The sequence below is a fragment of the Sphaerodactylus townsendi genome, linkage group LG11 (assembly GCF_021028975.2).
Source record: "Sphaerodactylus townsendi isolate TG3544 linkage group LG11, MPM_Stown_v2.3, whole genome shotgun sequence".
Taxonomy (NCBI): domain Eukaryota; kingdom Metazoa; phylum Chordata; class Lepidosauria; order Squamata; family Sphaerodactylidae; genus Sphaerodactylus; species Sphaerodactylus townsendi.
Genome location: NC_059435.1, coordinates 49,315,770 through 49,341,109, shown reverse-complemented (window position 1 = coordinate 49,341,109; position 25,340 = coordinate 49,315,770). Strand labels below are relative to the sequence as shown.

The window sequence follows — 25,340 nt, the reverse complement described above, 5'->3', positions numbered from 1 at the left end:
TCGTCTGTGGGTAGCTCGATTTCCTTTCTACCCTCTCTTAAAAAGAGAAGCCCAAAAAGATATGACAACCTCCGATCCTCAATCCATTTAGTACTCCAGGAAAGTTGCCGGAAGCAATGGGTCAATCTCGGAGCAGAAGATCCGATTGTTGGAGCCACTCTGTATATTCCTGGGGGGGGGGGGGGGGGGGGAGATCAGCGAGTTTACTGAACCGCGGGCTCCTCCTCAGGCACCGAAGGGAGACTGCCACACGAGTCCGGCGATGTCTTTTGCGAAGGCAAGTTCCTTTGGGGTGCGAGCGCGCAGGTTTCCCCGCTTCATCCGGCCTGGCGCAGCAGCCACAGCCTGTCACGACTTCCCTCCCAGAAGAAGTTCAAAAGATCCCCTTAATATTATATGGCTCTTCCCACCCACCCCTTCATGTCATCCTACAACAAAACTGGACGCGACCACTCCACGGATGGAAATATGTCTCTGTAAAAAAATAACCATTAGTTCACTTTATTAAAGAGAAAAAGCCGAGCTCTTTCCCTGATCCCCGGGAGACAGACGAGAGGACGCGGAGATCAGTTTCTGAATCTCCCCATCCATGTGATGTTATTACTCCGAGTCCCGAGCAAACGCTGTCCTGAACAAACCTCCCCAGCCTGATGCCGGGTGTGTTCCTCCGTGTGAACTGCATATGGATCTATCCCACCGATCCCCAACATTTCCTCACAAAGCCGCCACCACACATCTGTTTCCTTCCTGGTTTTTTCGCCCATGCAACCAACGCTTTGCCAGTTTCATGATCACTTCAGTGGATCCTGCTTTCCAAAACCCACAGGGTCCCCTAACAGGACTCAGGCAGTGTTTACTCAGAAGGGGGTCCACTCTGTTCAGTGGGCTTGCTCCCAGGTCGGTGTGTAGAGTCTGCAGCCCTTTGATACATCTGCAGCACAGATCCTGGGAAAAGAAGGGCAGGCCAGGCAGATTTTCTTCTTAGCTGTGGACCCCCATCGCTTCCGAAGGAGCGGGGTGGGGGTGGGGGGACAGCCGTCCGGGCACCTGCAGAAAACCTCTTTCATGGTGGCTGTTAACAACAGGCTGGAGGGGATGAAGCAATAAACCTGCCAAATCTACCTGTACTTCGCTTACGCACTAGGAATCAAGTCTTGCAGCAGAACGCCACCAAGTCTCTCCATAGCCTTTTGCCCCCACGCCCCCACGCCACTACACACACACACATATTGCCCTGTATCCCTGGAACCCTTTTTACTCTTTGTAGATTGGTAAATGCCCAGCTCCGGTTACGCTCTCGCGTGGTAGAATAGAACTTGTTGCAAACAGAATGAGAACAAGACGAGGCACTTATAACCGTATTCAGAGTTACTGAACCGACTCCGGAGGCTCAAGGAGTTAAATAGCGAGGGGAAAGGGGGAGGGGGGACAGTCTCTGAAGCAGAAACACAACTCAGCCTGTCCCATGAACAAGTTGTGCTACTTGTGGGGAGGGGGATCCCCCATCCACGCACCCAGCGGCGGCATGCCCTGCTAATCCAACCTAATGTGTCACTAAGAAAAAATCACCGCAACTGACTCACAGCCGAAGGATTCGTGAAAAGCAAGCAGAAAGGCGGGGGGGGGGGCGCTTCTCAGAACCTTCTCAAATGAGAGGTCTTTAAAAAACACGCCCCCCCCCTCAAAAAATCTGGACCAAAAATCAAATCCCGTGCAGAATACTGTTGGTTTCAGCAAGTTGATTCCTACGAGCACTCTCTGTGCATTGAAAGACTGAGCGTTTCTCAGGCTTTCCGGTTATATCTCTACACCTTTTGCCGGCGGTCCGCTTTTCCTACCTGTCTCCTCTTCCGTAAATCTTCAAAGACCCCACTTTTTCCTCTTTTCAATGGTCGCCAGTTTTAAACCAGGGGCTGGCTGTCAAAAACAGAGCGAGGGAGAGAGAAAGCGATAGATCCGCAGCCGCGTTTGGTTCCAACGCAATGTCTTTCCCCGGTCCATCTTTGCGAGAGATGTGGCGATACCACCTGGATGCTCAGCTATAAATCCCCTTGCAAATAATAAATGGATTAATAATAACAAGGTATGAAGTTCTTTTTATAGAAAAAAAGGGAGAGAATTGAAACTAAATGCGGCAGTTAGACAACCATTTTGATAAGAGGATAATTGAGGCGACACTGGTGTATAATTAGAGGATAATTTATGCTATATCCACTTTTATTCCACCTCCCAAAATAAACCCAGTCCATAATCATTACAGGCAAATTGTTCTGAATTTTATAGCTGCAATTTGAACAAAGTACTGCAGTTAATCATGGGAGATTTTTTTTTTGTGTATATTCCTGATTAGAAGTCTAATTGCCTCCTTTCGGAAAGTAAAAATAACTGCGAAGCGACTCTATTTTTATCATTAACAATGTTGACAATAAAATAAAATCAACTGGAATTGTAATCGAAAGGCAAATTTAGGGCGAAAGCACTTTTCCTCGGGTAGTTTATATTGCAATCAAGATTTGCCAAACCGCTAACCGCACGTCTCATTTGCATATATCCGAAAGCAGCACCCGGGCTTCTGTTTTCGGGGGGGGGGGGGAGAGACAGAGAGATGCATGATGGAAATATCCCTGAAGAGTGACACGCGCTCCGAGCAGGATACTACCCAAACCACTACACCGCGCTTGCTCGAAGGAGGATACCCGGGGCATTCCAGGCTCTCTCTATGCCTGTCTTCCTACAACCTGGCTGGAAATAACGCCCGACGGAAATCCGGGCTGGGGAGGCACACTTTTCTTGGAGGGCACACGTGAGCGACAGAACCACCATATGAAGCCACCGAGATTGTTTTGAACACAATGCACAAGTGACCTCTGATGGCACAGCTAATACGGGGGGGGGGGGCTGGGGGGGGCTTCTGAGCCCCGCTTTGTTGCAGAGCAAACCCGCGGGCCAAGAGAGAACCTGCGCGGCAGCCCAGTGGCGCGTCTGCTGGCTGCTGCCTGCCGCGCTCCAAGCTCGGAAGTTGTGCGGAAGGTGGGCTGGCGCAGACGCCAGTAGAAGTGCCCGGGCTGGTGACGTCAGGGGTTGAGTGACCAATGGGGAGGCGCTGCCCTTTGGAGACAAACCAGTCGACTCGTGGCGTCTCTCTCTCTCTCTCTCTCTCTCTCTCTCTCTCTCGGCTTTTCCACCCTCCCCCCCCCCCCCACTCTTAAAGCAGAAGCTGAACTTTCAGAGAATCCACCTTAAAAAAAAGGAGGGGAGAAAAAAATCTCTGCCTTCAATCCCGCCAGCGGAAAGAGGGGAGGGGAGGGGGGGAAAGAAGCGACAACAAACCCCGACACCCCCCCCCACCAAAAAGAGACGAGGAAAGAGGGGGAGCCACCCCCGAAAAGCAAAAGAAGCCCCCAGTCGCGAATGGAGGGAAAGAAGAGCGCCAGGAAAAGCCCCGGGAAGGACGCCTGACTGAGGGAGGCTGCGCGCCCGGCGGCCGGCTGCCTGGCTGCCTGGCTGGCTGGCTGGTGGCGGCCCCCTCCTCCCCGCCCCCCGCTCCGCCGGCGAAGCAGGCCCGGCGCCCGCCCCCCTCCCCAAAAGGGCGCCCGAGCCCCGCCGCCGATTCCCGCCCGGCGAAGCAGCCCCGCGGCTGGCTCGACGGCGGCGGCACCGCGACCGGGGCCGGGCGAGGGGGGCCAGCAGGCGGGCAGCAGGGGCGCTGGCGGCGGGCGATGACCATGACCAGCATGGCTGACGGGATGGTGGAGGCGCCCGACTCGTCTAAATCCGCCTTCATGGAGTTCGGGCAGCAGCAGCAGCAGCAGCAGCCCCAGCCCCAGCAGCAGCCGCCTCCTCCTCCCGGGGCTCAGGCGCCCGGCGGCGGCGGCTGCGGCGGCGGCGGCGGCGGCGGCGGCTCCTCGCAGCAGCAGCAGCACTCGGCGGCGCAGCAGCAGCAGCAACAGCAACAGCAGCAACAACAGCAGCAGCAGCAGCAGCAGCAACAGAGCTCGCCGGCAGCGGCCATGGCCGGCGCCCACTACCCGCTGCACTGCCTGCACTCGGCGGCGCCCGCGTCGCACCCGCACTCGCACCAGCACCCGCACCACCCGCACCACCACCACCCGCACCACCCGCACCACCACGCCGCGCCCTACCCGGCCGGCCCCGCCGCCGCCGCCGCCAACTCCTACAGCCACCGCTCCCTGGCCGCCGCAGCCGCAGCCGCCGCCGCCTACCCCTACGTGAGCCACTCGCAGCACAGCCCCTACCTGCAGCCCTACCACGCCGGCGGCGCCGCCGGACAGACGCGGCCCGACGAGCCAGGTGGGTCTCGCCCCCTCCCCGGCCCGGCTCCCGCGCATCCCTCGCCCTGCCTTCCCTTCCTCAAAACAGACGGGGGTCCACGGGGCTACCTCTGCTGAGGATTGTGCCTTGGCTCGCTTTCGTTCTCCCCCCCCCCCCAATTTTAGCCCCCCATTGATGCCTGGGATTTTACTTCGGGGTCGGATTTCGCACTGCGGATCCCCACTGGTTTGCTTCCGACGGCGTCCCTCTGGGCGTCTTGACATCAATCCCGCCCGTCTCCCGCGCATGCTGACCAGGAAAGCCACAGCCGCGGACTTCAGTGGGTCTTTCTCCAAGGAGACGTGGGCGCGGGTCCTCCCCGGTCCCCCTGGTCTTTCAGGCCCTGCTCCGACGGGTGGGCCCGGGATAACGCGCAGATGCCTGCCGTGTGGGGCGCGCTCCGAGGCACCGTTCCATAGGCATGGCCGGTCTGCGTTCCGCCAGACGCCCGGGCGAAGGCCCTACGTGTAGGCCTGCTGCAGCCCAGAGGCCCCGGCCGTGGCTTGCTTGGCCCCGGGCTGCCTGGAAGCGCAGGAAAGGGCTTTTCGGGAGAACTGGCCTTTCTCGTCTCCTGACGCCCCGGGCGGCGACGGCAATTTGGGCAGAAAGGCCAGGCCGGCGAGCAGGAATTCCTCGCGGCCGAAGAAGAAGGACCAGAAAGCGATAAGCTGGAGTTTGCAAAACAGGAGCAGCGCCTGAGGCAGGAGGGTCAGAAACGGAGGCGGGGGTCCGGGATAGATGTGAGTGGGTGCGCTCCTGGAAGGTGGAGAGGGGTTTCTTGCCCAGTCCATCCTATGCTAAACCAGCCACTCTGTCCAGGAGATGCTCCACCAGCCTCAGACATCCATCTGTCCGCCCTTGTCTACCTTGCAGGCTTATTGGGGGGAAAAATATCGCAACCGACAAAGACAGAGACCAACGCCACGATGCCCGCATGTCTATATTAAACCATCCCCCAATACGTATAGCTATACTCTCCCTGTTGCTCTATTTTAAATGCCTAATAAAGGTTGTATGGTGTGTTACTCTCCCTGTCTACACCTAAACAATTAGACCCCGGCTTATCCTTATCGACGAAGACGAATTTATATCGTATCGATTAATATATAGGATATGATTATTTAGGACATGTGCTGTGTTGCGTGTTAAGGGAGGCATTCAAACAGGGAACGGTTGTGTGTACAGGAAAAAATACATTGATGTGATATTCACAACTTCTTTCTTGATCCTCTTTAGAAAAGGAGAGTCAATTAAAAAAATATTCTGGATCAATCCCATAAGTCGACATTGTTGGTTGGTTTGAGCAAAGATCTTACAACTGTTTGCGTGCTATATTAGTGGCTTTCCTCTGGCATCTCTGAGCAGCTGGGATGGCAAATGGGATCATTTTGCAGGGTTTTTAAAAAATCCTTCACAACACAGACAGCCGTTTCCCTCTCCTCGGCCTGGCCTCCTATTCGCATTTTAATCAGGTTCTATAAAGAAACCTCCAGTATCTTTTAGCAGCGACGTTTTGCGCCGGGCTGCGACTCCCTTCCCAACCTGCTGTTCGTTTGTTGCTCGCAGATCAGCAAAAAACCACAGTGATCGAAAACGGGGAGATCCGATTCAACGGGAAGGGGAAGAAGATCCGGAAGCCGCGGACCATCTACTCCAGCCTCCAGCTGCAAGCTTTAAACCACCGGTTCCAGCAGACCCAATACCTGGCGCTTCCCGAGAGAGCAGAGCTGGCGGCGTCGCTGGGATTGACGCAGACACAGGTAAAGAGCTGGGGAGGTCCGCACCTGGCGGGCCGCAGCCGGACCCGGGGCTCCTGCTGGAATAGCTCTAGCTCATTCTGTCGCTAGGAGGGACACGTTGCAAAGGGATAAAATGTCGCACTCGAATGGCTTCCTTCCTCCTTCAGTCTGTCCGGATGTTGCATTGAGGAAGGTCGACAAAGCCATCAGTTGGCCATTTTTGATAGTTTTTTTTTTAATGTGAGGAAGAACTCACTGCATGGAAGATGACAGAAAGATAACATGCAGGCCTGCTGTGTGTGTGTGTGTGTGTGTGTGTGTGTGTGTGTGTGTGTGTGTGTGTGTGTGTGTGTGTGTGTGTGTGTGTGTGTGTGTGTGTGTGTGTGTGTGTGTGTGTGTGTGTGTGTGTTTAAGCCAGGGCCTGATAACAGCGAACGTGTGTTAAGGTGTGTGTTAATGTCTTGCACTCCCTGTGGGCTCGGAGAAAGCACATCTTCGTAATATCCAATAGTAAATTACCCTGGATGAGTAACTGGAATTCAGTGGTTGCCCTTAGGCGAAATGTACGGAAGGTGATGATAGAGCTGACGATCAAAGGGAAGCTTGTACGAAATTAGGGTGAGTTAAACCACAGTTAAATGCGGTTGGTGCGTTCTTGGTTTCCCTGCAAAATTAAGCCTGAATGACATCCCAGTTAGTTGACGGGGAGAAAAGTGGCTAATTGGAGTCATGAATGCAAAACAAATAGGGTGATGGTGACATTTTTAATCTTCTTGGCGACAAGGATGGGGGCGAAGGCAACTATCCACGAGTGACATGTGAGGAGAGATGTCCCGGCCTGGCCTTCGGTAGTCCTGAAGTGGCCCTGCGACATGATGGCTGGTTTTATGGGAACCTCTAAAATGAAAGGATCCCTGGTCTTCACCGCACAGAGCAGGTGGCAAAGCCTTCTGTCTAGCACAGGCTGTGCTGAGAGAAGTCACAGAATGGCCAAACCCCCAACATTTCTGGCATCTTTTCAACAATACATAAATAAAGTTTTGTTCAGAGATCCAGTTCCTATCTCAGGCAAGCTGAGTTCTTGAAAGTGTCACGCCATTTTTGACCCCCCCCCTCCCCATGATGATGTCCACAATAAACGCTGGATCAGTCCCCTGAAAGAGGTACCCCACCCCAATTGTCCTGGCCTCTCACTACAACACCCCCGCCCCCCATGGTGACTGTTTGGAAGAAGTATTCCTTTAAAATTCACGATGCAGGCCGATGATCTGGAATCCGAGGAAACTGGATTTTAGTTGAATCCCTACCGAAGCCAGCTGGGGAGTGTTTTACAACCTGGTCTTTAAGTCGATAAAGTGGAAACATTACTCTCCCCTGCTCCCCCCAATATATTTACATGGAAGTAAGTCCAGCGGACCCCAGTGGGATTCCTAAGTAAGCATGCTTGCACCTTTATCCTACTGAAACTGATGGCAAATCTTCCCTCAGCCTCTGGGCTCAGAATCAGGCCTGCCTGGACCAAGGGCAGAATTTCTGTTCCCGCTGTAAGAAGGAGTGGACTAATGGGGGAAAGGCCCCAAACCCAGGGCAATCGATCTCTTTAGCTGGTTAGCCTAAAGGCTGTATTTGGGGGTAAGTGTGGGTAAGTGTAAAATGGCAATTGCGCATTTACAATTAGGCAACGCCATCGACCTCCACGTAGGCAGGTACATCCCTGCGTAGGTGCCTTGAATGGACACGGATCTCCTACGCAGGAAACAATTGAATGGGCAGAATGGGCAGAATCAGCCGGTGCCAAGCCAGCGGCTCTGCCAGGGAAACAGCCTGTTTATTCTGAACTTGGTTAGCCTGAGGGAGCCTTCAGGGAAAGAAAGAAAGAAAGAAAGAAAGAAAGAAAGAAAGAAAGAAGCTACGAGAAATAACGAAGAAAAAAGAGAAGGAAGGAAGGAAGGAAGGAAGGAAGGAAGGAAGGAAGGAAGGAAGGAAGGAAGGAAGGAAGGAAGGTGGTGGTTGTGGTGGGTTTTCCAGGCTGTGTGGCCGTGGTCTGGTAGATCTTGTTCCTAACATTTCGCCTGCATCTGTGGCTGGCATCTTCAGAGGTGTATAACAGAAAGAAAGGTGTTGCACACTGTGTCCAGGGCCACACAGCCCGGAAAGCCCACAACAGCCAGTTGAGTCCATGAAAGCCTTGGAAAATATAAAGAAAGATTTCCAATTGACTTATCTGCCTCCCCCCTTCCCCATCCACCCCCGTCCCAGGACATCCACAGTCCTCTTATGGCTTCCGCTTTTTGGTTGCAGGTGAAGATCTGGTTCCAGAACAAGCGCTCCAAATTTAAGAAACTGCTCAAGCAAGGCGGCAACCCCCACGAGAGCGACCCCCTGCCCGGCTCCGCCACCCTGTCCCCGCGGTCTCCCGGCCTCCCTCCTGTCTGGGACGTTTCAGCCTCTGCCAAAGGAGTCAACATGCCTCCCAATAGCTACATGCCTGGTTATTCTCACTGGTACTCTTCTCCACATCAAGACACAATGCAGAGACCACAGATGATGTGAGCCGGCCAAGAGAAACAAGCTTCCCGGAGCGGCCTCGTCTCCATCAGGGCCTTGGCCAGCAGGGCCAGCTCCTCGCAGGGCTCTGGGGGGGACCGGGAGCGTGTGGCCAGGAAGGCAGACCTCGCCTTCCTGTTCGCTTTAACCTCAGCCAGCGAGCTCAAATAGACAAGAGACCATTTGCGCTGCGGGCCCACGTCAGACGCCGCTCTTTAGGATATTTCTAACGGGACTCCGAGGCACCAAGAAGTCTCTCTTGGGAGTACAAGTCACAGCAAAAAAAAAAAAAAACCCCAACAAAACAAAAAGATTTTTTTTAAAAGAACAGACTGTTTCCCACCAGCTTCAAAATACAACCCAGCAAAAACCAAACTCCTTGAGTGGAAAAGAATCTACTCTATTTTTATTCGCTGAACCGAGATGGACAGGATAGATTGGGGGCGGGAGGGGTGAAAGAGAGGGTCTTCGGAAAGGGAGGATACCGTTTGGAAAGAGGGAAAGGAAAACCTGAAACCATCCCATAAATAAATGGGGACGCGGGCTTTCTCCTGGTGGAACTGACAGCTGCCGGAAGGAAAACTCCCCTCCCCGACCAAAGGCACCTCCGGAAACCCAGAGCCCCTGAAAGCGCTCCTGCACGTGGCCCCAGGAAAGGGGAGCGATGGGCCCTTACCCCCCTCTCCTGCCTTTCAGTGGGGCTGGGCGCTTCGCTTGCGGATGGAGCTCCGGGAGAGGAAAAACTGTGAGAAAGTCAGGCTCCAAGCCCCCCACCCAGCCCCCACTCCACCCCGGTCGGCGGCCGCCGCTCAGCTACCGAACAAACTCGTTGTACATATTGTTGAATTTTAGTTGTATATATACTTTGTATGTTTTGTCTCCTTTCATATATAGAGTAAAAAGCCTCCGAACGTCCAAGCGTCCTGCCTTTCTCCAAGTCTGGAAAAGACGCCTCTTCTCCCACCCCCACCCCCAACGCAGCCTAGAGAATGTTAATGCCCTGGTTTTGCCCATGGTCGGGTGGAAATTGCTTGGTCGCGCTGTTATTTGAAAGGCAGTTTGTTCCTGAATAAGCGTGTTTGGGACTGTGGCTAAGCAGCCCGCGTGAACAGTCCTCTTGCCCTCAGCAGGACTTATCTAGAGCAAAAGTATTCTAGCCTGGTTCCTTAAGATCTACTTAGAAAGCACGGAAAGGGACGTCTGTTAAACGAGGGAGAGGAAGAAAGAGAGAAAATGAGGGACGTCCACGTGTTTATCTCTAGAGATGCGCGAAGCAGGTGGGCTTCAGTGAGATGCACCAGGTATACCCGCAAGCCATTAAGTTAGTGGGTGTTTTCTTTGGAGTGGGGAGGGGGGTGGGTGATAGTCTGCCTGGATCCGGAACCAGAGAGAGGTAGTGTGAGCTTTGGCATGTTTTGAAAAGAGATTAATCGTAATCCACAACCGGCTGGCCATAAAACCGATGGGCATCCGCCGAAAACAACAGAACTAAACTAGCTTCCCAAAGCCGTCCTGCAGGTTTTAAGCGAGAGGTGTCTCTCCGTTGCAAAAGATCTTGCAAAACCTGGCTGAGATTTCCTTTCCAAGGAGTCGGTTTAGCAGCAGTGTCAGGGACGTGGCCTCCGACTCTTGGGGGGGGGGGGGCTTCCAATGCTCCCAGCCAGAGGTCTCCGCGGCCAAAGGTACCTGCCTGCCTTTATGCTTTGGGGGGGGGGGTGCGGGGGCGCTTCCCGCAGGCAGACAACAAGAGCTGCAGAATGGTCCCTTATTCCTGACGCGGGTGCCCCGACCCACAATGCCGTGTCCTGAGCGAATGATATCTTTCCTGGGCTGCGTAAAAGCGAGAAATCACGAAACATGAAAAGCCCCCTTTTCGTCACACAAGAAGGATGCCCCCATACTGCGAGAATTAATGGCTAGAGCCCTGGGCATCCTTCAAATTATGAACCTTGAAACCACTGAGCCATTTATCAAAAGTCAATGGAGATCCTCAGAGTGCTCCATATAATGACAGCGACATACAGTCGTGCAAAAGGACAGTCACTATAATTAGACACAAAAGCCAAGTCTACTTACCAATATACCAGCGCCGGTTTTTTGTTGAGCAACTTCCACGCTCAGTCAGTCTTCAGAATGGCTTAAAACCGATCAAGTCTTGTCATTTTCTACCATTCGCATTGTTGCATTAGGAGGGGAATTTTTTCTTTTTTCTTTCCCCCCCCCTCCCCGTTCCCACTGTGAAACTTTAGGTTCAGCTCTCCCCAGGATCAATTGTGCACAAAGCCCCCAGCTGCAGCGCCATCCAATTTGAAGCAGACATTGGGGACAATTTAAGGTTTTTATCCATAAGAAGGTTTTTTCCCCATTCTCTTAAATGCAGCCATAATTAGAGTAATTTTTCATGTAGCCCGCTGATTACAGCGTTTTTACCGTCAAAGATAATTACCTGTAATTTTCTTCCACTTTTAATACTAAAAAGCCATCTTTATTTAGATTCAGGAACAGGAAAGGCGAAACAAAAGAGGGAAATTATTCTGTTATTCATACACAAATTGCAGAGACGTAGGACCTAAAATTGAAAATTAAGCAAAATTATAAGGCGAGGAAGAATGGAAGAGGCTTCCGAGGTACAGCTGGTTGTGGGGTTCACTGAATTATTCAGAGTCCTGTTGGAGAGAGAAAGCTATCATGCATTTTGGCCGAGGGTAAGCCTTTCCCTTTGTAGAGGAGCCGGGCTATCCAGTCCCCCAAGGGTTCCTGATGAGGGGGAAGCCTAAAACCAGCCCAACCGCAGGAAAAAGAAGGCTGTTGCGATGGGGCCCCTCCAACCAGCCAGCCAGAAGTAGCATCTCTGCTCTCTGGCATGGTTAGGACCACTCAGATGAACAGGCCAAGTCAGTCAGTGTTTAGGATCAGAAGATAAGGAGGCAGGTAAGTGGTATCCTCGCACGACAATCGTTGGCAGAACTGCCATTAACTGTCATGATCCTGAAGGGCACGTCGAATAGCTGGTGTTTTGCCTTCACTGGATCCGGGGCTAACCCATCCATCTTCCTACACACATTCCCCCTCCCTTTAAAGAGGAGCCCTCTCCTCTTTGATACAGGCATAAAGACACAAACTCGCCTCCCCATTCCTGTTTTCATGGTTCCATCATCTCATTTTATGGGAGATCGATAGCAGAAGGGGGTGGGGGAGGTTATATATTTCATTTTGATCTGCGCCTTCTTGGACTGGTTGGATGTAGGGAATGGATCTGGATGGGGAGGGTCCCGGCTCCTAGCCCCCCTCCCCGTGCTTGGCTGTTTTAAGTTACTTTAAGAGTAGGATTGGAAGTTAGATTTAGAAATAGGATGTGTTTACAACCAGCATGAGATGAGTTCGGCCAGATAAGCGGGTTGCAAGATAGGCCTTGACCTCCTCGGTAAGCTACTGCAAGCAAAAAGAAAAGGCATTTCCCAGCTGCCTCGAAAAGGAAGACTCGTGACACAGCGTCATCTATGGATGGCAGAAGGACAATTCTGACATTCAGCAAGAACATCCATCCATTCCTAGGTGTCGACTAGAAAGTCCATGGGGTAAACACAATGTCCCCCCCTCAACTCCCCCCACAACCCCGCCCCAAGCCCTTCAAAGTTCTGGAGTAAGTAACAAAATGGTATGCCTTTCCCATGTCCAGCCCTTCACATAGGAAGAGGTACAAGAATATACATACCCAGGGTAACCCAGAGACATTTGCGCTGGGGGTCGAGGGGGAGTGGGACGGGGGCGGGAGAGATAATCCAGCTCCCACTGAACTCCATGGCAAAACGTCCAATGGTTTGTTTATATGGGTCGGGTTTGCCCCAGAGTAATCAGAACCTCATAGCAGCTAACAAACCTAAGGAGGAAGTTGACAGCCGGGCCAGTGTTTTGAAGAAATCCACTGGAAGTTCAGGAAAGCATGAGTCACAAAACCTTAAACCGAAGCAGCCCAGGTTTACCCCCATGCTCAACAAGCTTCAGAAGGAAGAGGTATTAGATCTTTTCTTTCTTTCTTTCTTTCTTTCTTTCTTTCTTTCTTTCTTTCTTTCTTTCTTTCTTTCTTTCTTTCTTTCTTTCTTTCTTTCTTTCTTTCTTTCTTTCTTATTGTACCCAGCATCAGAGCTGTAAAAAGAAGGTTTTAAACCTGCTCCTAATCTGATCTTGTTCGGATTGGCTGGGTATTTTATTATAAGTACTTCTCTTGTCATGGGCCTGACAAATAATTTTGAGAAGGTTTTGCCCTTCCCCCCATCAAAAGAGAAAAAGGCACCCAGCGCTTTGATCTTTACCAAATTTGCATAGAAAAAAAGGCCCCAGCGGGACTTGCCAGACTGATTCTAATAGTGCGCTCGAGGAAACCTGTCCTATTCCATTCAAAAGGGACTTGCAGCTCAGGAAAACAGGCGTAGAGGTACAGCCTTGTTTTCAAATCAGGATGTTTAAGACTGAGATACCCAGCAGCACCAACAACTCACAGAGTGGATCACTCAAGGTACAGTATTTCTGCCAAGAGTGGCTCTGGAAGCACAGAGCTGGCTCTTTACAGAACGACTCTCAGGATCTGAATGCGAAATCCCCCCCCCCATGCCTGGTCAAACGACACCCCTCTGAACTGGACAACAGGGCTGCCTTTCCTTCTCCTACCGGTTTTGAGACAGGAAACTGCCCCCCTTCTTTCTACACCTGCTCAACTTGGACTGGTTGAGGCAACTTGATAAAGGAGGGAGAGAGAGACCCCGTCTTGAAAAGCCAACCTAGAGCAATGCAACCTCGCATTCCTATCTGGTAATCAGGGCGGGGGGGGGGGGGGATGGTCGGAGAGAAGGAACAGAACAGCAACACACCGCGAAATAAACACACACACACACACACACACACACACACAAATAAATAAATAAATAAATACTGCTCGTCGTGACTTGAAGGTTTGGGGAGGAGAGGGAAACATAAACAATGAACATTTTTTTAAAATGAACATTAAAAAAAGAATGAGACACAGGCGTCAAGGTAGACTGAAACCCTACGACTGAAAAGAGACGCGGAAGTAGAGGAGATTATATATACATATATATTATACATTTTTTTTAAAAAAAACTTACCCTCCTGCTTATCTGTTAGGCAGAGATGAGGGGCTAAGGGAAGGCATAGTGAACACGGTAGCGGTGGAGAATATTTTTCTGAGTCTGGGGGCAGAAGCTCTTTCTCTATATTCTTGGTTGACTGAGCATATCCAGGTGTGAAATTGTTTGCACACCCCGGCACCTCTTATATTGCCAGCAAAATTAGCTGTTATTACTGTCACTGTTTAGTGATGGTTAGCTTGATAAAAAAAAACCCGCTGTAATCAAGACCTGGCGCATCTTTGCAAATTACAGATAATTGTAAACGTCCAGATTATGATAATAGCATCCTAATCCAGCCTGCAATATAATTATTACAGAGTGTTACATCTGAAACTGTCCAGTAGGGCTAATTCGGCCATTATTTAGACTTCTCTTTTTTTTTGCGCTGCAAATGGGTTGCTGAGCTGAAAATGTACGATTGTAATTTCACGGGGCACTCAATGAGTAATGATAGAGGAAGAGGGGGGAAAATATAAAAGTGAAATGTGAACAGGAGCGATCAAATCAGACTCGGGAGGACAAAGGGAGAGGGGGGGGGAGGAGAGAGGGAGCCTGGGTGGATTCAGGAGGGAATCAGATTCAGAACCCAGCAATTCAGGGGGTGCGTGCAGTGTCTAAAGCTCGGCCGGCAAGGTGGGGTGGGGGGAAGTTGTGGCATATTTAGGAGCCCACAATCCCGGGGCGTGCTCCTGGGGCCTGGAATCGTTCCGAATCGCTGGCCTCTTAGGTGCAGTGACAGGGGCGGAAGACCAGAAGAGATTGAGGGAGGGACCCCGACCTTCACACGGAACCAGTTTCCGAGGATTCCACTGGAATCTACATTCACACCCTCGCCCACGCCGAAGGCCTTGCTGGATCGGACCATCCACACAACAGCCCATTGGTGCGGGCCCAGGCCAGGAAGCCGCGGTTGCCAGTCTAGGTCTGGTCTGCCCCGCCGGAGCCCCTTGGCGACCCCCAGCGCCCGGGCTTTCCAGTGAGACCTTCCACTTGGCTTGAGTGTTCAGCCAGAGGCTCAGCTCCACACGTTGCGAGCCTAGGCATTCCAACCTGTGCTCCTTTCCAAGCCAGCAGCGACATGCTTGCAGGGGCCCGCCGCCTTACTTCCGAGTAAAGGGTTAAGCCCGAGCCTCCCCTGGAGTCTGAATTCATTGGGATGCCTCGTTCCCGCCGTCGTGACGACAACGCTGTTTCCACACCGAGCCCGAAGACTCGCTTTCCTCGTTCGCCTTCGCTCATTGGACGTGCCCTTGGGAGCCCAAAAGGCAATTAGGCGGGCAGGTTTTAATTGCAATTAATTAAAAGGAGCAGCCTGGCGCAGATTAACGCGCGTGTCTATTGTCTCTGGCGCTCGGGAGGGCCGCAAACGCGCCGGCGGTGGCCAAGGGGGCCCGGGAGCGTCTCGAGCGCGCACTCGCGGTCGCAGCGCCGGAGACACTCCCGAGGCAGCTGGCTCTGCAAACAGAGCGGCGAAAAACAGAGCCCGGCCATCTGCCTCGGCCGTCGGGGCCAGAGACTTGATGCTCCTCAACAGTTTGTTGGGAAATATCCCCTGTTGAAATAACTAACGTTTTTAGTATCGGCGCGTAAAGCTGCCCCGCTTGTTCTGGCTGCCTTGAAGTCCGGCCGAGTGAAGGCCAGGTCAAGGCAGAGGCGCGAGGGAGGCTGGTGTGGCGGGTCACAGCCTTGCCAAGAGGTCGGCCTTGGGATCCAGGGGACGTGTTTTTCAGAAGAGGAGCAGTGTCCCCCTTGCCTTCTGGGACTGAGCCCCCCCACCCCCAGACCAAGAAGCTGAGCTGCATGGGATGTGCAAACAAAAGATCAGCAAGGTTCCTTGGAGCTCCCTGGGGTTAGCTCGGACACCGGCTATGCTGTTCCCTGGCCGGCTGGGCAGACCTTGGAGCTGCCCTCCTTTTTAGGATGCTGTGCAAGAAGACAGCGAAGGAGGGGTTAAACAAAGGGCAGATGGTGGCTTGAGGAAGATTTTGGAGGGGGGCGCATCTCAAGGAGGACCGAGAGCGAACCGGACCTCCCTCCCAATAGTTGCTTTCTTTCCCAGGTGCAGGGGAAGGAAGGGTTAAACAAACCACCAATAGCGCCTGTACTGCAGACCAAGAAAGCTGGCTGGCTGGGCGCGCACTAGGAAGGCATAAATGGCTCCGGGCTCGTTAAGGTGTTTTCATTTGGTCAAAAGTCGTAATGTCTGGTATTTGGTGGCTTGCAATAAAAGCTGGCTTTGGTAGGCGGATGGGACCCCAGAAGACGTAAATACACCGGACAGATGTTTGAGGCCCGGAGATCCAGCAAGCTGCCACTGTGGAGCCGCAGTCGGACTTAGAGGCACGCGCACTGATGCGCGCACACGGGGTGTCCCGCCTCCCTTGTCAAGGTCTTAAACTGACCTATAAAGCAAGTTATTGATGCATTAACGCAGGTACTGCGAGGATGACAGGGAGGGGGTATTCGCCCCCTCCCGCGGTGCTCTGACTTTTCTGAAGCCTCAGATAACAAATACCCTGCCCCCCCCCCCGCACCCGCCCCTAACGCAGAATGCAAGAGGAGAAGCTCCCTCTGAGCTGTGTCTCTCTGCACGGCCTGGGAGCCATTCCCTGGGCCCAGTTCCAGAAGGCCTATTTGGAGCAATTCGAACCGGGCAGGGGCGATTCGTGTTGGGGAAATACTGATGCCAATAATGTATGTCGTGGGACGGGAGGGGGGGGGGGGAAGGGAGAAGGAGAAGGAATGAGCCGCATCCGAGTGGACTGAGAGGATCCGCAGGGGGCGAAGACAGCTGAGTACTTCGGGTTGAGTTGCGGCGGGGGGGGGGGGGGGGGGGGGTGGAGATCTAGACGAGATGTACTAAGGGCCCTAGAGGAGATGTACTAGGGATCCCAGCCCTGTCTTCCCCAGACTAAAAAGGGTCTCCCCTTGCAGACTTTGGGTCGGGGGGGGGGTTGTTTATAAGGGTTTCCTTGTGATGGGCCCTGGGAGAAATTGGGGTGGGTGGGAATTAAAACTCTCAAAAGCCAAAGGGAGTTTTCCAAATGAGCGTTAAGAGAAACTTTGTATCCGGGTCTGGGTCACCCGGGCTATAGACGGAGATGAGGCAGCGTTTAGGGAGAAATGGCAAAGCTGTGTGTGTGTGTGTGTGTGTGTGTGTGTGTGTGTGTGTGTGTGTGTGTGTGTGTGAGAGTGTGTGAGAGAGAGAGAGAGAGAGAGAGAGAGAGAGAGAGAGAGAGAGAGAAGGAAGGGCAGGGAGTGAGTGAGTGAGTGAGTGAGTGAGAAGGGAGGGCAGGGTGGCCCTTTGAAGTCCGGGCCAGGGAACCGAACCTGCCCGGCTCGCGCTGCCCGGGCAGCAGTCGCAACTAGAACTGCCTGGTAACCGGTGCCGGCGCGGCAGCCTCTGACCTCGCCTTGCCCAGGGAGCACGGGGCAGGCAGGCCGGTGGGTGGGTGGGTGGGTGCGCCTGTGGGTGGCGGGCGGGCGGGCGAGCCCCTGGGTGGAGCTCCAGCCGAAGAGTCAGATCAAGGCCGGCGGAGCTTGCGGGCTTCTCCTTTTCCCCGGTCGGCGTCCTTCGCGAAGGCCCTGTGGCTCCTCGCTGGAGCCGCTCGGCACCCACAGGAATGCGTCTCTTCTCGGCTCCCCCGCGCCCCACCCCTCCGCGGCCGCCCCAGCTCTCCTTGGAGGGGAGGGAGGGAGGGAGGGAAGATGGAGAACTTTGCAGAGGCCGAGTCCACCGAGGACAAAGCACACTGGAGTCTGTCTGTTGGCCGGAGGGGGGAGATTATCGGACGCCCCCTCCCCCAGACTAAAAAGGGTCTCCCCTTGCAGGTTTTGGGTCGTTGGGGCAATCAGGGCATGCTCAGCAACGCACCCAGGCGAACACCCTTGAGCACCCCGCGGATCACCCAGCGCCTGCCTGCGCCCCCGATTCAGGGACTCCGCTGCTGATTTGAGCGCTTCCAGGATCGGGCACCCGGAAGAGTTCAGTTTCTTCCAGCTAGTTCCTCCTTGAATGGTGGCAGTTGACTGGCGCCAAGGAACCAAACACCAGATCCTGAGGGCTGGTGGGTGGGGGGGGGGGGAGGAGGGCTGGGACGCGACATCCTCCGAAGGGAGCCGTGGAGTTTGAAACCCGCCTGGCGAGAGGCAGAGCTGCTTCCTTCGGCGGCGGACAGAACCAAAACGAGCCTCAAGGGCCAGGTGGATCCTACCCCCTTTCGTGACAAACAATAGTTTCGCTCTGCAGCCCAGGAGGCTTCTCGGGTTTTTCGAGGCAGCATCAGGAAAATAATCCACAATGCTGAGCAAAGCACCCAAAGGCCATTCTGATTCATCAAAAGGCAAACTCCGTCGAAGGCAAGCAAGCAAGATCCCCGCCACATGAAAAAGGTCCTTTAAACGAAAAGCTGGCCCTTCTCGGGGTGGGACTGTTTAGGGACAGGGAAATTCCCTAATATTTCCCAGGTCTGATTCTTCCCCAGATAGGCCCATTCTGCCAACAACACGCATGGGAGAAAACACAGCAAACCAGCAGGGTGTGTGTCTGTGAACAATATACACGGAAACAGTCCATGGGGGGGGGGGGGGCGGTTGCAGGAATCCGGTCCTCCCCTCGAACATCCCCACACACCCCAAATAAAGGGGATGTTCCGACGCTGGGAGCCAAGAACAATGGAGCGAACCGTCTTACGTAGGGCTGCCTTCATAGGCGCCCGCGCCTGCGTACACGCCCTCGCCTCAGATCCAGGGAAATTCCAAAAGAGCCTAGATCCTGCTCCGTTGTTATAAAGCCAAGGGCTGCTCTCCCCAAACCCGTTTCACTGCACCCGTGCTCGGCTCTTCTGAACTGAAAAATAGAATGGGGAATTAAATGCACACACACACACACCCCGGGAAGGGGGAGAGGCTAGAGGCAGGTAAATCTGCCTGGGGCTACAAAGCCTGCCTTTTCAGGTCTGCTCTCCCAGCCCTGCAAGCGCTCTTCCTGAAATCCTCAGGTGACAGGATGTAATTTTTTTTCAAATGTCCTAACCCCTCTCTTGTTCCCGCCCCCCCTCCCTTACTCCTGCATCTTTATCACAGGAGAATACACTGGTTTCGGTATTCCGGATGCAGATTTGTAGGGAAGCGGACGCAATTCGGACTGGGGGTGGGTGAATGGGGGGAGGACCCCGAGGAATCTTCCGACAGGTTATTGATTTGCAGCCTTTCTGGATCGGGCTCAAGTGCGACGAAAGGTTGGCCCGTCATTTAGGGTGGTGGGCGGTTTCAAGAAGACAAAAACCAGGCCAGACATGGAAGGTGCGTTTTGTTCACCTGGGGCTGCCTGGGAGCCATCTATAACTGGCGCTGCCGGCCGCCCGGGCCCTCTCCCCACCACCTGGGCTTCTGCTTGCTGGGCCAGGAGGAGGCCATTGGGATGGGGGGGAGAGAGAGAAAGAGGCAGGTAAGGGTCTGCGCAGCCCACCTTGTTTACAGGGCTGGGCTCCCAAGATGGCCTTTGTTTCCAGCACAAAGCAAGCTGAAAGGGGAGTGGGGGGGGATCCCCTCCATTTTGGCCTCTTGTTCTGCTCTGGACCGCCTTTGGAAGGAGAGGCAATTTGGATAATGAGCTGTTGGAAAGGCGTCTTGTTGGGGGGGGGGGGATTGGCTTGGATGGGAGAGGCGAGGCGAGGCCGCACGCTCTGCGGTGGAGGGGTCGCTTCTCCCTGCGCCTTTTCAGTCGAGGCCATTTTGCTTCAAGGGCCTACTTACCTGCTTTTGTTCAGGGACTGAAAGGAACCGGCTGCCATTTGCCAGGGAGGGGTTTGTGGTGGTTGTTTTTAATGGCGGGGCGGGGGTCTTTAGCGTGCGAATGAGTGCACCTTCGCGCCTTCAGACCCGACCCTACTGGATGGAAGGAGCAAAAAGAAAGGAAAACAGGAACAAAAATAAGGTATCGCTACCAAAAAAAAAAGTGGGAAGAGATTCCGCACCCATTTTTCCAGACTTCCCCCCCCTTAAACAAGCGGAGGAAATAAATGTTTGGCGACAGGCCTTCAGTTTTTTCCCCCCTGTTCTCATGGTGGAAATAATTTTATTTATTCAGAATATACAGTTTAATTCCTCTATCTACAGTTATTTACAGGGTTAAAATGACATTGAAAAAAAAAGTCTCTGGAAAAAAGTTGAGGTCATAAGATTTCAAGGCACCTTTGAAAGTGTCCACAGCTGATGAAACAACCCAGAAGTCCGTAGGGTGGTTTTTGGGTGGGGAAGTTTCCCTTGAAATGCAATAAGTTACATGCACAAAGCTTTATACATTTCATCACGAGGAGTTTGCTTTCCCTTTTTTTTTTAAAAAAAGAAAACAAAACAAGCAAACAAACAAAAAAGCAAGTCTCCGTTTCTTTTCCTTTTCTCCACAAAACGCTTCTGCCCGGAGGCCAGTCGAAGGGCGGCTCCTGCCGGTTCAATAGATGGTCCCCGAGGCCAGGGCTAAGGGGTGCTGTAGGGAGCCGTGGGGCTGCAGGTGGCCGTTGAGGGCGCTCCCGCTGGGGTACCAAGAGGAGGAGTTCTCCAGGTAGGCGGAGGCGGGCGACGGGTTGGAGGGGGCCCCATGGCCGTGCGGATGGTGGCTGAGCGAGCGGGCGGGGCCCTGCGGTTCCCACACGGCGGGGGACTGGGGGGAGTTGCAGGCCATGGGGTCGCTGGCGCTGGGGCTGTGCTCCGGGGGCATCTCCCCGTTCTTCATGATCTTCTTGATCTTGGACCTTTTGTTCTGGAACCAGATTTTCACCTGGAGGGAGAAAGGGGGGGGGGGGCAGAAGTCAAGAAGGGACCGGCATCAAGAAACAAAGGGGAACACACACACACACACACACACACACACAGAGGCAGAATAATGTACTTTCAATCCACTTTTAATGCACTTTGCAACTGTGCAGAATAGCAAAATCCATTTGTAAACAATTGTGGAGTGGATTGAAAGTGCTTTATTCTGCACGGTGCGGAAGGCTGGCAAGTTCTGTTGGAATCAACGGGACTTGCTGTTCCAATCAAGTCTGTTTGGGCTGAAAGCACCGCGATTCTGATACTCCGGTCAATAGACACCCCAGAAAGCCTTCGGGAGACCCTCCCCAGAAAGGCTCCAGCCGGTCTGAAAATGCTTGCGCATACCAAACAACCCCCACCCCCACCCCCCATCAACAAACACGACCCATACACCCTGCTTTGGAATATGAGGCCTGGTTTCCAAAGCTATTTTTCTGTGGCAGAAAGATACCGGACAGAGAAGAGCTGTGCGAACAGCGTGTGCTTGATTCCAGCTCCGTGGGGACCTGTGCCACCAGTTTACTACAGGGGCTGTGTGGGTGCCTGATTTCTCTCGTTCCCGCTCGCAGGTAAAAGTCTGCGCAGAGCAGCCTGTTTACAGGGCTGGGCTTCCCAGATCGCCTTTGTTTCCAGCCCAAAGCAAACCAGGGTAACAACCGCCCGGGCACCAGTTCCCTGTCACAGCAAGAAGCTTTCCTGGTAGTGAAATTCTCCCTCTTGGTTTCCACGGAATTGTAAAAGAGCCTCGTGTCCAAGATCCACCCACCTGCAGTTCCTCCCCCCCCCCCACTCTCCTTTGTGCAACAAGATGCAAAGCCTGCAGCAAAACAAAACAAAACAAAACAAAAACCTCTGCCAGTAAAAGTACTTGGCGGATGACCGGGATGGCGCTCGCCCAGGATTTCCAAAGCATTTTACGTGGCGGTAAGCGCTGTCGAAACCATCCTGCCAACTCTGGCCCGGATCCTGACCACGAGGACTTTCTCCCTCCCACCCCCCACTCGAAGAAGACCTTGTGCGTTTGTGAGTTTGCAACGAACCAGGTTTAAAAGTAGTAATCGAACTGCACGTTCAGTCCCCTTTGAAACCAGGGATGGGTTTCGAGAGGCAGAAAACAAAGAGGGGAAAGAAAACCTGTCCTCTCCTTGTAACTTTAAAAACAGAGGTCGAACACACAAAAAAAGAGAGACGCCAAGGGGGGGGGTGTATTTGGAGGATCCCGGGAAGCAAACTGCCGCCCTGGTGGCAGAGCTAGCTGGGCCCTTCGGGTAGGACAGGGCTTGCAGAATTCAGGGGACTGAAAGCACCCCAGGCCGCGGGCCTTACCTGAGTCTGGGTCAGGCCCAACGACGCCGCCAGCTCGGCTCTTTCCGGCAGAGCTAAATACTGAGTTTTCTGGAACCTCCTTTGCAAGGCCGCCAGCTGAAAACTGGAGTAAATAGTCCTTGGTTTGCGCACTTTCTTTGGTTTGCCGTTCACCATTCGCACCTCCGGCTCAGCCACCTCTTTTTCTGCAAAAATCGGGGAGAAACGACACAGAGAGATAGCTTAGAGCTGGGCCGGGGGAGCTGCCAACAAAACCACCCTTCCCCAGGCAATGCAGGCTGCAACGCCCTGACCACCAGCTGCCTTTGCAAACGCTAGTCGGGGCCGGGGACCTGCTGGAGCCTTGGCCCCTTCTCCAATATTATCTTGTGCCCTTTCCCCCAACAAGGTTCCAGAGGAGAGAAACTGCTGGGCTTTGGCCCCGGCGTTTCCCAACAGCTGGAAGGCTCGAGTCCCCGGCCTGGGGTTCAGGCGGCCACCGAGGGACTCGGGCTCCCTCTCGCCCTTGCCCTCTGGGTCGCCAGAGCTCCGGGCTGGGACACGGCGTTGCTGGGGCTGGCGAGTCCAAAGGGACCCCCGCTTCAAGGAGATCGCCGGGGCCGAAAGGAGCCAGATCCGGCACAGACAGGGCCCCTGTTATACAACATAATCTCGCCTACGATCGGCAGAAGTGGGGGCGGGGGGATGCGTCTGGTTCCTTTTACAAATACTGGACGCGCCCCTGGCAAATTTGCTTTGGATTTGGGAGCAGAGGCAGCAGCCCCTCGCAAGGAACGAGGCAGCCCCCGCACAGGCGCTGGGAGAGAGCCAGGAGTAAAACAACCTCTTTTTTTTATGATTATGAAAACTGTAAATTTGGAGAGGGTGTTTTTGTTGTTGTTGTTTAAGGACCCTTGTGCACTACTGAAGGCCCACGAGGAGGCTGCGGTCGGTGGAGAAGGTCGGTGGGTCGCCGGGCATTCGCGCCAGGCCGGTCCTCGCACGAAGGCCGTCGGTGGGAGGGCAGAGCCGAGGCGGCCGAGCGCGGGGCGGGGGGGGGGGGAAGGGTTTCCTGAGTTTGCTGCCGAAGCGACCGCAAGGAAGCTGCTGAAGCGCGCTTCTCGGTGTGTGGCATGAACTCCTCTCCCCAGCGACAAGTTAATATTAGCACGGCCGTCCAAGCTGGTTAGGGGAGGGAGGCGGTGGCAGTCCTTTCCTTTCCCCCTCCACAGCCGCCTGTCTCCCTCCAAAACGCGGCCTGCCTTCCCTCCCCCCCACCCCCAGAGATTCAGACCGTCCACCCGAACCCCACCTCCAAACTTCAAGTCCTTTCAAAAAATCTCTCTCTTTTACCAGCTTTTGCTGCGGGTGGGGGAGGAAAATTGGTGGAGGGCTATTTTCTCTCCTCTCAGCTACTAACTTAGAATTAATTTCCAACCCTGAAATACCGGGAGGGGCACACCGGGCGTCCGGGCGTCCTTTCCCCGTTTCCCCAACCGGCAGCTGTCCAATCCAGAATTGGGGAGAGGAAAGGATGCGGGTGGAAATTTGCGCTTCCATTCGTTATGGAAGAGTCTTCGCAGGGTAGATGATGAACATATCTCGCCCCCCACCCCACCCCACTTCCAACACAGATTTCGAATTAAAGCTCCGAGGGGGCGAAACGGAGAGCGACTGGAAAGCTCACAGCCCCCGGTGCCTCGCTTCTCCCGCCGGGCTCCCGCAGCCCCTGCCCCACAACCGCCGCCCCCCCCCCCAGCTCCCTCGCCCGGCCGCCTCTCACCTGGCTGCGCGGCGCTCTGCGCCCGGGGGTAGGCGCCTCCGTACTGGTGGTAGGGGCTGGCGTAGGTGTAGTCCGCGTAGGCTTTGGCCGGGTAGCTGCCGGCGGCCCCGTTCATGCCGTGGTACTGGTACTGGTAGGGGTTGAGCGCTTTGCCGTAGGAGGAAGGCGAGCAGTAGCCGTGCGGGGGCCCGCCGGGGGAGCTGTAGTAGTCGGGGTCCGTGGCCGACGACTCGGGCAGGGTGGGCGACTCCTGGGGCGGGTGGTGCATGGCGGCCGGCGGGCGCGCTGGGAGAGAGGCAGCCTGGCAGGCGGACCGGACGGCGGCTGGGACGCTTCTGCGCGACACCCCTGCTGGGAGGCGGCGGCTGGGACGCTTCTAGGCAGTCATGGCGGGGGGGTGGGGGGAGCGAGGGGGGAGGGACGGCCCGGAGGAGGCGGCGGCGGCGGCGAGCTCGCTGGGGCTGTCGGTGGCGGCGGCGCTGCTGGCAGACTGCTCGCCGGGAGCGGAGAGGCTTGGTTAAATCCTTAATTGCGCTCTTACGCACAGCGGGGTGGATCAGGTTCCATTGGCCAGAGCCGGCAGCGGCAGCAGCAGCAGCAGCAGCAGCGACACCCCAACTCGTCCGACGAGTTTCGCACAACAAAGCGCTCCGCGGCTCCTGCGCCTTGGCCGGCCTCTGGGTCCCCCCCTTCCTTTCCTTTCCTTTCCTTTCCTTCCCTTTCTTCTTTTTTTAAAGTCCACCCCAGCCGTGTTTGCAAGGCCTCTGGGTTTCCCCACCCCTTTCCTTTCCTTTCCTTTCCTTTCCTTTCTTTCTTTTCTTTTTCTTTCTTTCTTTCTTCATTTTTTAAAGTCCACCCAAGCCGTTGCGAGGCAACACCGACAGCCCCGTTTCCTGGGGGTTGGCGGCTGGGGGAGAAGAGCCCCCCCCCCGACGTTTGCAATACACCCGCAGAAATAAATAACAGGGGGGGGCTTGCTGTGGTCCCCCCCCAGCACTATTTGGGTCCCAAGAGGAGGCGAGAGTTCCTTTGGACTCCAGAGAGATTGCTCCCCCCCCCCACCGCTCTCTGCCTCAGTTCTTCAGTCTGTAAAATGGGGATAATAAAGGACCCATTCGACAGATTCGACGGGAATTCGCGCGGGGGGGAGGGAACGTGTATTTCTGCACGCTGAAAAAAATGAGCATTAAACGAGCGTCTGTAATGTCTGGAAATACAGGCACCCAGACTATTTTGGGACAATTACTCCAGATTTTAAAACAGCGGTTGATCCGCAGTAAACAGTTCCCAACCATTCTGAAACGAAAGTAAGGCTCGCAAGGGAAGGTACTGAGGACTAGTGGAAGGACTGCAGAATACGGTGGTGTGCCTTTATCTTATTCATCACCTGTGCCCAGACGTTTGCAAGGAAGCCTCTGCATCACTTCCCTCACGCAGGTTGGGACCGAGCTTCGAACGACATGAGCGGTGACGCCTCCCTCCCCCCCACACACAATGGGTCCCTGGAAGATGCTGGGGAAGGAAGGGGGTAACGGGACAGATGGCGACCGTCTGGGGGGATCTCTGGACAGGGTGAGGGGAGCTGCTTGTCGTGGTGTCTGAAGCTCCCTGCTGCCTCTCTTCGTGACACCCCGGCGAGCCTCGGGGGAGGAAGGGGCGAGCTTCCAGACC

At 54.4% G+C, this 25,340-nt stretch overlaps 2 protein-coding genes across 2 annotated transcripts; one reads left to right on the top strand and one right to left on the bottom strand.

The window, feature by feature from the left end:
* Positions 1-3,209: 3,209 nt before the first annotated feature.
* DLX6 (distal-less homeobox 6) lies at positions 3,210-9,533 on the top strand. Its single transcript, XM_048511621.1, has 3 exons — positions 3,210-4,311; positions 5,899-6,092; positions 8,373-9,533. Exons 1-3 carry the CDS (start codon positions 3,720-3,722, stop codon positions 8,622-8,624), a joined length of 1,038 nt encoding a protein of 345 aa, XP_048367578.1. The 5' UTR covers positions 3,210-3,719; the 3' UTR covers positions 8,625-9,533.
* Positions 9,534-19,805: 10,272 nt separating this feature from the next.
* Positions 19,806-24,361, bottom strand: DLX5 (distal-less homeobox 5). Its single transcript, XM_048510344.1, has 3 exons — positions 23,670-24,361; positions 21,908-22,092; positions 19,806-20,546 (listed from the first exon to the last, which is right to left on the bottom strand). The coding sequence occupies exons 1-3, from the start codon at positions 23,935-23,937 to the stop codon at positions 20,220-20,222; spliced, it is 780 nt and encodes a 259-aa protein (XP_048366301.1). The 5' UTR covers positions 23,938-24,361; the 3' UTR covers positions 19,806-20,219.
* Positions 24,362-25,340: the final 979 nt, after the last annotated feature.